We start from the raw sequence: 12,349 nt of genomic DNA on the forward strand, positions 1-12,349 counted from the left end.
AATGCATCTCTTTCAGGACAGCTACCCGGTTTGCTGTATCTTCCCTGGCTGATATTATCACCAACTGCCGAATCTCAGGTGCCCAGTGCACCTTACACGCCTTGACCGGCACTTTGGAAGCCTCATGTACACCTTCCGCCACACAGGCTTCTTGCATGTCTTCGGGTACCTCGAGTACAGATTTGAAGGTCGTGGTCTTGCTCTCTTCCTGGACAGAAGACTCTGGCTTTACCACGGACACTTCCCTCACTACAGTTGACCCGACCGGGTGACTGTCTTCTTCAGTCCTTAGCTCACAAACTTCACAAGAGTTTACCTCTTCATGACCCTTCGCCACGATTGGCACTGGCAGTTCCGTCTTGTTGTCACTCGTGCTCACCAGCGGTAAGTCTTCGTCCAACTTCCTCTCCTGCCGAAGATCTTACAGTTTCTTTGAGTTCTTCTATCTCTTCCCTAAGGGTCTTGCTCACACTTTGCCAGGTGGACAGGTGACCTCTGAGCTCCAAGACTTCTTTCTCGTGCTCGGCTGTTTGTCTCGAGACTCTTTCTCCTTTAACATGTTCTTCTACCTCATCTCTGAGGGCCTTATTCAGTCCTTGCCACGTTACCATGAGACCTTTGAGCTCAGAGACTTCTTTTTCTAGCTCCTCTAGTCTGTGCTCCCTGTCTCTCTCAGAGTCACAGTCACCCCCAGAGTCTGAGTCACCCCGACCTGCCGAGCAATCTCTCCAGTTACACATTAACCGTGCGAATACTCCAGCCGTCTTATCGACCAGGTCAACGTCAGTCCTGTCACGAGATGTCAGGTCCGTCCATTGGGCCGACGTACCCCTTTTCCCGGTCACTTCTACCTCTAACCTTCTCCACGTCAGGAGCTGTTACAGTCTTAGTATCTGTTAGCCCAACCGTAGGAACGTCTCCACCCTCCAGGGATATGTCATCAAACCTGACAAAGTCCCGGCCCCACTCCAAGGCATACACTAAGTCTGGTGGTATACTGCCACCTTGGCACTCACTGCCTCTGATCCCCTCAAAGATTACTCTGTCTACCGCACAGTTCACGTGACCCCATGTTTACAGCGAACCTGGACCATTTTCTCGGTCAGACAGAAAGTGAGAGGAGTTCCTACCAGAGTCACCTGACTCTGAGTCCAACCGTCCTGAGATTCCTTCCCGGTGCAGCATCACAGTACACACTTGCGGCCAGTCATCATCTGGAAAGAATATCCCACATTCTGGAAACAACATACAGGAACACTGCGATTCCTCTTTTGCCACACCGGCCCCTTTCTGGACCACCATCCCAATTTGGGTCACCGCCCCCTTCTGGGACTCCACCTCTTTTTGGGCTACCACCCCGATTTGGGACTCCACCCCCTTTTGGGCTACCACCCACTTTTGGGCTACCACCAAGATTTGGGCCACCGCCCCCTTTCGGGATTTCCCCATGTCAGTTATCCCGGTCTTCTCAGACCACAGTTCACACCACACAGTTTATGTCTCTTACGATACCACACAAGTCCTTCTTGGCACCAGCACAGCTCCTGCTGTCCCCGATACCACCGGCTGCCATTCACACACAGCTGCTGGTGTCACCTTCGTAATCCCTCCGAGTTACAGGAAGCCAATGGTCACCTTCTTGACTCCCACTGAGCCACCGCAGGCTGAGCTGAGAAAAGAAGAAAAAATAAAAAACACCACACAAAACTCTCGTGTCCTGGCTGTGTGCTATTCAAGACGTTCCGTCTCCGCATGAGACCGTCCAACACACAGGGCGCACCGGGTGCGATTCAGGGAGCGACCCTCCTCCCAGGGTCTCCCCACACACCGGCCTCATCAGGTCGAGGGGCTCGGCGGGTGCTCTTCAGGACATCCGTCTCCGCCTGGGACTGCCCAACACTCGCGCCTCACCAGGTCCAAGGTCATACCACGTGCTCCCGGGATGATTCTTTCTCCTAGAATCTCCCAACACTGACCCTCCAGGACATTTCCTCACTGAACCCTCCAGGTACACAGTCTTGCTCACTGACCCAGGTCAGTACCACACGAACACCTGTCCGTTACCTGTGTCGGCCACACAGGTCCTCGGGTAACTCTTCTCCGCAGAGGCACACTAGCAATCACCGATCTCTTTCTGCTGGGGAAGCAGCCGCACTGGGCTCACCGATCCAGACAGTGCCTTACTCACTAGGCCGCCCCACGGTTCCAGAAACAGAGGCGGACAGTGGCTTCCCCAAATGCAGGCCGTCACAGGCTCTGCTCACACACGTGGCCGGTCAGCATCTTACACGGCTTTCTCGACCGTCAGCCCTCCTGGCTCAGCATTGCCCTTAGCCACAGAATTTTGCGGCCCTCTTCCATTACTCCCAGCAACAAGGCTACAATATTGCCCAATGCAATCTCCACCAATTGTGAGGTAGCGCTGTCATTCACATAGGGGATTCTCGCTTAGCCGCCACAAAACCAGATCCGGCATGGGTTTTCCATAAAACCATTATAGTCCATGCGGTTTATTTATGCAGCAAAAACCAAAGCAAGCAACATAAAGTTCATATCGGCATAGCGTCCTTGACAGAGCTTCTCTCTGTCCTCCCTGTGGTCACACAGGTTGGCATACACAGGCTCTTCAGCCTCATAGTTAACTCACCCACGTCAGGGTTTCGTCATGGCTGTTTCTCCATGCTGCAGACATCCATTCCCTCCAGGGAATCATCAGGCACGTGCAGCCATTACACACAGCCACTCCACATGCTGTTAGCCAGGAGACACATCTTCCAGCGGGACCTTTCACAACGGACCAACCAGGTCCCTGCATTCACATGTGACCTACCCTGGCCACCTTATATGGTCCTTAGCCATGCACACTGGGTCACATGGCTATGACCTCATCACAGGTCCTTGAACCATTCACACACACTTTGCACTAGCGTTCTTAAACACACCCCCTCGGTGGGTTTGTAGGTAACTGGGTCCGCCCATCTCCCCAGCTACCTGGAGACTTCTCCCTGACACATTGACACAACAAGTCAGCAGTATCGCTGCTGATCAACACACACATCAGTCTCCATCTCAAGGCCACCCACCTTGAGATACATAACAGTGCCTTAGGATTTTGCCACTCATCCTCTCTCTTGGGACATCCACACAGCACCCCCTAGCGCACACAGTGGTTATTACACCACAGTATATTCCTTACCAGAGAGAAGTAGTGTGGTGTAGTTCATAGCAAGAATAGACAAGTACTTATGGTTCACTATGTGCCCCTCTGGAACCTCCAAATATTATGAAAATTTGGACTCCTCATTCTTGTGAAGCACTTCAGAAAAGAGTTGAAGACAGGTGGCCATACATTAATAAGGCTCTCTTGAATAGCAGATCGAGCAACATATATGGCCTCTTCCTTTCTAGAATGGAGATTGGCGAGGAGGGGTCTCCTCATTTCCTGGAACTCTAACTTGCATACATCTGAGATTTATGGCAGGTAGTTATAATATGTTTTAAATGGCGAAGACTATAATACCACTTTAGACTTTTTTGTGGTCCTTGGAAATTCAATCTGACAATGTGGACTCGAAACGATTGTACACCCCTGATACGGATAAAATCGCACTACTCTAAACATAAAGATGTGCTCTGGCATCTCTGGATGCTGCTAAGGCATTTAAATTGATCGAGTGGGCCTATCTTGAGAAGGCCCTTTGACAATTTGGCTTTGGACCAGGCTTCAGAATATGGATTGCAGTCTTGTATCGATCTCTGAAAGCCAAGGTCCTAATTAATGATTTTATGTCTCGTAAGCCATCAGGATCAGTCAGAATGTAGGGTATCAAGGGATGAAAGTGGGTTCCCGTGAAGACCACTTGGGGTTATATGCAGATGATTTAATCCTGTTTATGGCCCGTTCAAGAATTACACTGCCTTTGTTAATGGATCTGATTGAGAAATTTGGCTGATTCTCCAGTCTAAAAATAAACTGGCAGAAATCTATGTTGTTACCTCTAAGCACTTTGGGATGGAAAGTAGAGGATGAATTCTGCAGGGTAACAATTCCATAGCCCCTAAAGCTCTTTGCCTTCATCAACTCCCATTTAGCATAATTCATATGGGGCTCAAAAAGACACAAACTGAAACAAACCACTCTTCAGAGGAAAAGGGATGAGGCAGGTGCGGCACTCCTGGACTACTTTTTATACTATTTAGCTAGCCAACTTTGCTTTTAACAACAATGGATAGCAGATAATTATTTACTTAATTTTGAACACCACCTTGAGCGCTTTTTGAGTTTTGGAGTCTATGAGGGGTCTTGGAAGCACTAGAGTAATACTCACCATCCTACTTCTCAATTCGCAGACTTACGGTTCAAGAGTGGAGAGCCACCAAAAAAATGTTTTTGTTCGAGTATACAGTAGCCGAGTACCCCTTATGGCATAACATTGCTTTTCTCAAATTGCTACATTCTCAAGATGCTCAGTTCTAATCGTACTTAGGAGTAAAGACACTGGCATAGGTATACATCCAGGGCATTCTTGCTTCCATTGATCAATGTCAACAGCTTTAACAAGTCCCCAGACATGCTTTCTTTAGGTATCTGCAACTAAAGCATGCCCTAAATACTCAGTTCCCAGACATTTTAAATTTTGGGATGCTAAGCAGGAGATGCTCCTCATAGTCATTGTTGGTTGATGCCAAATGGAGAACAGTAATATCCTCCCTATCAGTGGGGGATTAGAGTGAGGCTTTGATCTCCCCTTAATAACAAGCTAGTCCAAATATATATAGTCCATCAATGATACCAGACACCTAGCAGGTTATATAAAATGGATAGATCTACCACTGCAGATTTACATACGTGTGGGGAAGAGGTGGAAGATTTTCTACACCTGATGTAGTATTGTCCTCCTATTGCAGACTTTTGGAAATAGGTCACAGCTATCCTCATCGAGGTCATACAATCCCCTGTGCCACTCTACTCTAAGGTGTGTTTTTAGGAATCCTTGAGGAGATTTGGCCTCACTACCCTTGCACTCTTCTCAAGGGAACATTGTTTTCGGCTAGCAAGACTATGGCCATGAGATGGATTGATAGAAAACCCCCGCGAATTTCACACTGAGTCAATACACAGCTTCGTATGAGAGGGTGGTATATAAAAATAGACACTGTCCTAAAAAAGTTGATAAGATATCGAAGCCTTGGTTTGATTCCCCTTTGACTCATATTAGTCCCTAGGTTATTAGGAGTATTCTCTGAAGAAAAAGTATGTGATATTTGGTGCCTGACATGGGTCTCATGCTTTTGGTTACGACATTAGACCCATGGTATGTTAAGAACAGGATTAACTTTGCCAGACAGCATTAATGACCAATAAGAAATGCTGTTTGTTCTATGACGTAACCTTTTCATATAATCTTCAATTAAAAAAGTTAACAAAAGAAAAAAAAAATACTAGTTGTAAAATATGATCTCAAAACTTTTGCACCCTATTGTAATAGTGACAAAGTTTTCGATTAGTACAATGAAGAGAGACAATTAACAGTAAAAGTCTGTCAACTGTTCCAGACCTCATCATCAGTGATCGGATTGTTCGCACGTAAGCCATACCTCATGTATAAGGGCTGTTAACATCTGCTGGTAACTGCGGCCCCTGCTGGCAAGAAAGCGATTGATAGGTCTGCCATCTCGGTCCGTCTGAACAGGCAGGTCATAGCACAGCAGCATGCCGGCTGGGAAAAGGAAGATTTGATAGAGAAAAATAAAGTAATATGCATGAAAACAACCATCTTGAGTGATTGCATATTAGATAGGCAAAGCACAGCATTGAGAAATCGTTCTTGTTTCTATTTCTGCTGATCTCACAGCGATACAACCGGGATGTTATCGCGCTTTACTTCTTACACAGGGAACGCAGCAGGATGTTTATTATGCATGATCCATTTACTGCCTACTCCATATGTCTGCCGCAACACAATGAGCGCTGCCAGCAAACCTGGGAAATAATCTGTGCACTGCATTGGGTATAAATTTGCAATGCATTTCATCACGATTAGATGTAAATCACAAGATATTGGGCAAGTGTGTTCATATCTGGAGTGATACATGCTGAAGCAATGGAAGGGAGACAAATACGATATCACATAGCTTTCTAATAAAAGATCTGGTCCTGTTTTATCACCGCCATATGTAAATGTACTTATGAGGACAACAAGAACTTCTCCATGGCAGAGACCCAAAATAATAGGCTTACATTGATGAATCTCACATGAAAAAGATCTTGAGTTTTTAAGATGTAGAAGAATGTCATTCAAAATACTCGTGTAATAAGACTCTGCTCCGTATACCACGCAGATACACCAGCTTGTTTTCCATCTATCTTCACCATTTAACCAGCGCTTCCAGCCGCCGGGCCGGCAATACGCGCATCGCCGACCCCCGTCACGTGTAAGAACAGACTGCTTTCACTAATGTCCACGCTGTTTGTCTGATCTAATACTAGAGATACAAGGAGTGCTAAGGTAAGAAAAGGCTGTTCACATTGCTGTCCAACCTGTCTGCCTGATCTAATAATGGAGATTACAGGGGCACCGAGTTTAGTAGTGGCTCTTTATGCTACTGTCTACGCTGCCTTTTGATGTAAAACTGGAGATATGAGAAGTGCTGAGGTAAGAAAAGCCTGCTCACACTGCTGTCCACCCTGTCTATCTAATCTAATACTGGAGATACCAGGGGTGCTGAGGCAAGAAGAGGCCACTCGCACTGCTGCTCTGGAGATACCAATGGTACTGAGGTATGAAGAAGTTGCTCACAATGACATCTACCTTGTCTGTCTGATTTAATTTTCGAGGTACTATCAGTGCTCAAGTAAAAGGAGGCTGCTCACACTGTTTCCACCCTGTCTATCTAATCTAATACTGGAGATACCAGGGGTGCTGAGGCAAGAAGAGGCCACTCGCACTGCTGCTCTGGAGATACCAATGGTACTGAGGTATGAAGAAGTTGCTCACAATGACATCTACCTTGTCTGTCTGATTTAATTTTCGAGGTACTATCAGTGCTCAAGTAAAAGGAGGCTGCTCACACTGTTTCCACCCTGTCTGTCTGATCTAATACTGGAGATACCAGAGGTGTTGAGGTAAAAAAAAAAGGCTGCTCACACTGCTGTAGACCATTTCTGATCAAATACTAAAGATACCAGGGATGATGAGGTAAGAAGAGGCCGCTCACTCGAATGTCCTCCCTGTCATTCTGATCTAATACTGGCGATACCAGGGGTGTAAAGTCAAGAAAAGACAGGTCACATTAATGTTCTTCCTGCCTTTCAGATCTAATATTGGGGATAAGAGAAGTGCTGAGGTAAAAGACTGCACACACTGCTGTCTACCCTGTCTTTCAAAACACTGAGCAGTTCCAATAACCAGGCAATAGCCTATACCATGTATTTTCACGTTATCTCCAAATCACAGAACTGGAGCTTTCTACCGGCAGGCACCTGTCCGATTTACATTCTAGGGATATGTTCACACATTTTCCAGATTGTTTTTGCTGCTTTTTTATGCAAATTTTAAGCTGTGTTTTACAATAACAGCAAAAGCTATGAGATTTCAGAAATCTCATGCAAACACATTGGTTTTATTTTTCCTGACTGAATTGGAAAACTGCTGCGCTTTGGCAAACTGCAGCATGTCGCTTCTTTCAACGTTTTTGTAGCGTTTTTTCACCCATAGAAAGCAAAGGGTAAGTGCAAAAATGCAGCAAAAAATGCAGGTATCAGGTTTTGCTGCGGGTTTTTTTTTTTTTTGCAAAAACTGAAGGAATTTGCACCATGTTTTGTTTTTTTTTGTTTTTTTTTGGGGGGGGGCACTAACCTTTATCAGCATGCACAAGAGACAATAAAAACACAGCCAAAAAACGCAGCAAACCCTGCATATTGTAAGCGGCCTCTTTACCGCCAAGAGAGCAGGTTTTGCCTGCAAAAAAACAGCAAAAACGCAACGTGTGAACATTGCCTTGGATAGGTTTTGTCGAGTGTAACAAGAAGAGGAGGACCATTATACAGTAATATACCACAATGATTGGCTGCCTAGATAAAACAAGTGTGATTTGCTAATTAAAGTTATTTTGGAATTTACTTATAGCAACATTTGTTTTCCTACTCCAAGAGAATCCCTTCCATGGCAGCATGAAACAGCATTCTGAACACATCTATCACTTATTAGTAATTTGTGTACATGTAGCATGTTCACCTGCGAGTCCTGGTTTTAGGCCGGGCTGTCTGTTTTTCTCATACATTTTTAGCATGAAGCTTGGGATTCCAGCTACAGCTTTGCCTTGGTCAGACCTTATAATGCCACCTCTGAGGGCATTATGATATATACCACGTGGCATGTTGCTCATTTCCTTCTTCACCAGTGAGGAAATGAACTCTTCATATGCTGCAAGCAGAACACATTTTATTTGATTAGTACAGCGGAGAAAAGCGCTAATGACTTTATATTACAAACACGAAATTACCTTGGGCACAATAAAAGCCTATTTCATAGTACTGAAGGTGCAGGCTCTAATAAACAGCTTCATCAACAGTAATAACTAAATAGAAAATCAATTAAGGCGTAAGCCCACAGATGAAGAAAATTGTACCTCTTAGATTATGTGTCTACGCAAGTTATTTAGTAGACTGGAATTAAATATTTGCAGATTAATTATCCACAAATGAAATTTTGTTTCCAAAAATGACTACTAAATTTATGGTTACATTAAACATTAGCTGAAGAGTGCACTTAGACATTAAGGTTGTGTTGACGGACATGTGAAATCTAAGAAAACGGAACAATTATTATACAAAGGCATTCTAGTATTGTGCTGGGCACAGTTTTGGCAATGGCAGAGTACAAAAGGGTTCAAAAGTTCAGCAGCTTAAGTATCAAGTTTGGCAAAGTGGGGAATATTGCTGTGGTTGCCTTTAAAAGAAAAACACAGACAAGAAATAAACATTTAACTATATTTAAAAAGGACATTAACCTCTTAAGAAACGGGCGATTTTTTGTTTTTGCGCTTTCAGTGTTTCTTCCACTTATTCCAAGAGCCAATTTTTTTTTTATTTTTGCGTCGACACAGCCAAGTAAGGGCTTGTTTTTTTGTGGGATGAATTGTACTTTTGAAGGACAACCTTTTATCATATGATGCACTGTACTGAAAAGCAGGAACAAAATTCAAAGTTTGTCGAAATAGCAAAAAGTGCAATTCTGCAAATGTTTTATTATTATTATTATTATTTTTATTATCATCATTATCATTTACAGAGCCGATTTCAAGGTAAAACTGACCTGGCAGTACGATTATACAGATACAAAAAGTTTTTGTTTAACTTAAGTGGTGAAAAACAAAAAAAACAAAAACTTTTTTTGCTTGTGTTGCCATTTTTTGAGAGCCATAACTTTTAAAATTTTTTGGATATGGGGTTTTGAGAGGGTTTGGTTTTTGTGCCCTGAGACAATGTTTTTATTGATATTATTTTGGGGTATATACAAAGTGTTGATTGCCTGTTATTACATATTTTTCTGTTAAAGTGGCTGAAAAACTGCAATTCTGATGTTTTGATTTTTTTTCTCGTTACGCATTTTACGGATTGGATTAATTTATACTATACATTTTGATAAAACGGACTTTTACGAATACATTGATATCGAATGTGAAGTTTTTTTGTTTCTTAATTTTTAATGGGTAAAAAGGGGTGTAATTTGAACATTTATATTATTTTAATTTTTTAAAACATTTTTTTTTTTACTTTTCACAGTATTTGTTAGTCCCCTTGGGTGAATTGAACCTATATACTAGCATTGCTGTATATAGCAGAAATAACAGTCTCCTATGAATGTCAGCCACGGGTTGGCTTTCACAAGAGCACCATGATGATATAAACAGGGATCTTCAGCAGACCCCTGGCTGTCATGGAAACACATTGGCATCCCGCGAGCACATCGTGGGAACGCCAATGAGGGGATACTTGACATGTTCCCCCTGCAGGTGCACTGTTAATGCTGCTGTCACATATTGACAGTGGCATTTAACAGAATAAAAGCCTAGGGTGGTGTGAAGATCGGAGGTTGTGGGTTGTAATAATCATCTAGGCAGGTTAACAATGCAACTATCTTTTATTCCTTACATCTATGGTCTTACAGAAATTGTGGGTAGATGGTCTCCAGTACAACAGATCCCATCTTGGAGCGAATAGTTCCACTGCCCCCGTACCAGGCGATACCCACTGTCTCCCAACTTTTGGTTGGCCCACAGTTTTTGTATCTCCCACCAGTACAGTCTGTAGTCACAGTCCATGCTCCATGACATGACCGTAGCAAATCTCCCGCTCCAGCTGCTAACAACATATCATGACCGTAACACGTGTATCGAGCTCCAGCCGGCAACCGATCTCCAATCTCCATAGGCCATCCATACAGGGGCACCAGGACCTCACCATCCTCGGTGTCACTGCAACAACTGTCTCACTATATTTGTGACTTATTGCTCTCCCTCTTCTGGATGGACAGAGTGTTTACACCCTCCCCCTTAAACATTTGCTTTTAACTTAAAGAATGTTCCAGAAGCCAAGTCTCCAGCCTGTCTGCAGGGTTGTGTATTAGGGATGTCCCTTGCAGAGAGAAACAAAGACACACATGCCCCCACCAGATGCAGGACAGAAATGCTAATGTAGGCCTTATGTATACCTGAGATCCAGCCCACATGTCTAAATCTGCTTACTGTCACTGATTGGAAAACATTGATTCCTGAAGCCGAACACTTTCCAAATGAAATTAGTGCACTTAAACTGACGGGAAAGCAAATCTCTAATAAACAGAACGATAAGATTGACGTATCGGTGCTCTGTGATGCAAAAAGTCTGTGGCCAAGTCCTCACAAGTGGAATTTTGTTTCACCCGCGCAATCTAGAGGCAGATGATGGCTAAATATTTCAGCCATTGGCTGGCAGGAAAGATGCATAAAAGCCCTCATCAAAGGCAGAGAGACGACTTTTGATGGACCTAGTACATTATACATCGTTAAGGGGTTAAAAAGAGGGAAGTGGTCTAGATTATTTTGATACCCATGCAAATTTGAAGGAACTTGTTACTGCAGAGGACAACAACATAGACAGTGTCTTTGTGTTATGGGACTTAAGGTCTGCCACATATAAAGTTAATAAATATCTGCAGAATGGCAGTTTCTTCAAGATTTTAAAGGAACAAATTTCACCTGTATTGAAGGAGTTATTTAAAAAGATATTAGGGGGAGAGCGAGTATCGGCTACCCTTAACACAGCATACATAGAGCTCATCCCTAAAGCAGGAAAGGACCTAGAGGACCCAACTAGTTATAGGCCTATCTCGATAATCAACCAGGATCTGAAAGTTTTGGCAAAGTTGATGGCTAATAGATTGGCATAGATATTGCCAGAGATTATAGATCTCCCCCAGGCGGGATTTGTCAAGGGGCGCTCAGCAGTGACGAACATCAGGAAAGTAATGTTGGCAGTTGACATAGCTAAGCGGAGAGGGGGAGAAACTCCAGCCTTGATCACCTTGGATTCGGAAAAAGAATTTGACAATGTGAGGTGGTCATGGCTGGAACAGGTGTTAAATCATCTGGGTTTGCATGGCACTTTTAGAAATTTTGTGCAGGTGATGTACGCGATTCCTCAAGCTAAGGTGAACACCCCAGGATTCTTATCAAGAACGTTTCCTTTGTTAAAGGGAACCAGGCAGGGTTGCCCGATGTCACCTTTGTTATTCAATTTAGCTATCGAACCATTAGCTAGACTTTTGAATGGTGGACGATGGTTTGAAGGGATCAAGGTGGGGGGCGGAGAACTGTGTTTGGCATTATTTGCTGATGACATTGCCCTGTTTATGAGTAGGCCCAAAACACAACTGAGTGAAGTCATAGCACAAATTGAGGGGTTGGGGAAACTGGCAGGATTCAGACTTAACAAAAAATAAATGTGAAATACTCTTTTTGGGAGAAAAAAAGAGTGGAGAGAGAGAGAGGCTCAATATGTGACATTCCTATTGCCAGAAACACTTGGGAGTGCTGGTTGGGAGGGATCCAAAAGCTTTATATTCCTTAAATTATTCCCCACTAATCGAACGTATAGAGAAAGAACTGCAGGGATTGGCTAATCTTCCGCTGACCCTTTTGGGAAGAAATCATCTGATAAAAATGATGAGCTTCTCTAGGCTCCTTTATACCCCATGCAGACAATCTCATTACTTCTCAAACATACAGATTTAAAAAGATTGACAAAGGCATTCTCTCACTTTTTGGAAGGGGAAGAGACCGAGGATTAGCGCTAATAAGTTAATGC

General features: G+C 43.7%; 1 protein-coding gene across 3 annotated transcripts in view; it reads right to left on the reverse strand.

Annotated features, from left to right (window-relative positions):
* The window catches only part of FOCAD (focadhesin), a 364,090-nt gene that overhangs the window by 124,631 nt on the left and 227,110 nt on the right, over positions 1-12,349 (reverse strand). For all 3 annotated transcript variants that reach the window (XM_073542693.1, XM_073542692.1, XM_073542694.1), the window contains 2 exons: positions 8,238-8,426; positions 5,599-5,720 (listed from right to left, as the gene is read on the reverse strand). In XM_073542693.1, the coding sequence (XP_073398794.1) occupies positions 5,599-5,720; positions 8,238-8,426 (311 nt within the window). The remainder of the gene's footprint in view (positions 1-5,598; positions 5,721-8,237; positions 8,427-12,349) is intronic.

This window comes from Dendrobates tinctorius, unplaced genomic scaffold, assembly GCF_039654945.1.
Source record: "Dendrobates tinctorius isolate UK_male_01 unplaced genomic scaffold, ASM3965494v1 ptg000128l, whole genome shotgun sequence".
NCBI lineage: Eukaryota > Metazoa > Chordata > Amphibia > Anura > Dendrobatidae > Dendrobates > Dendrobates tinctorius.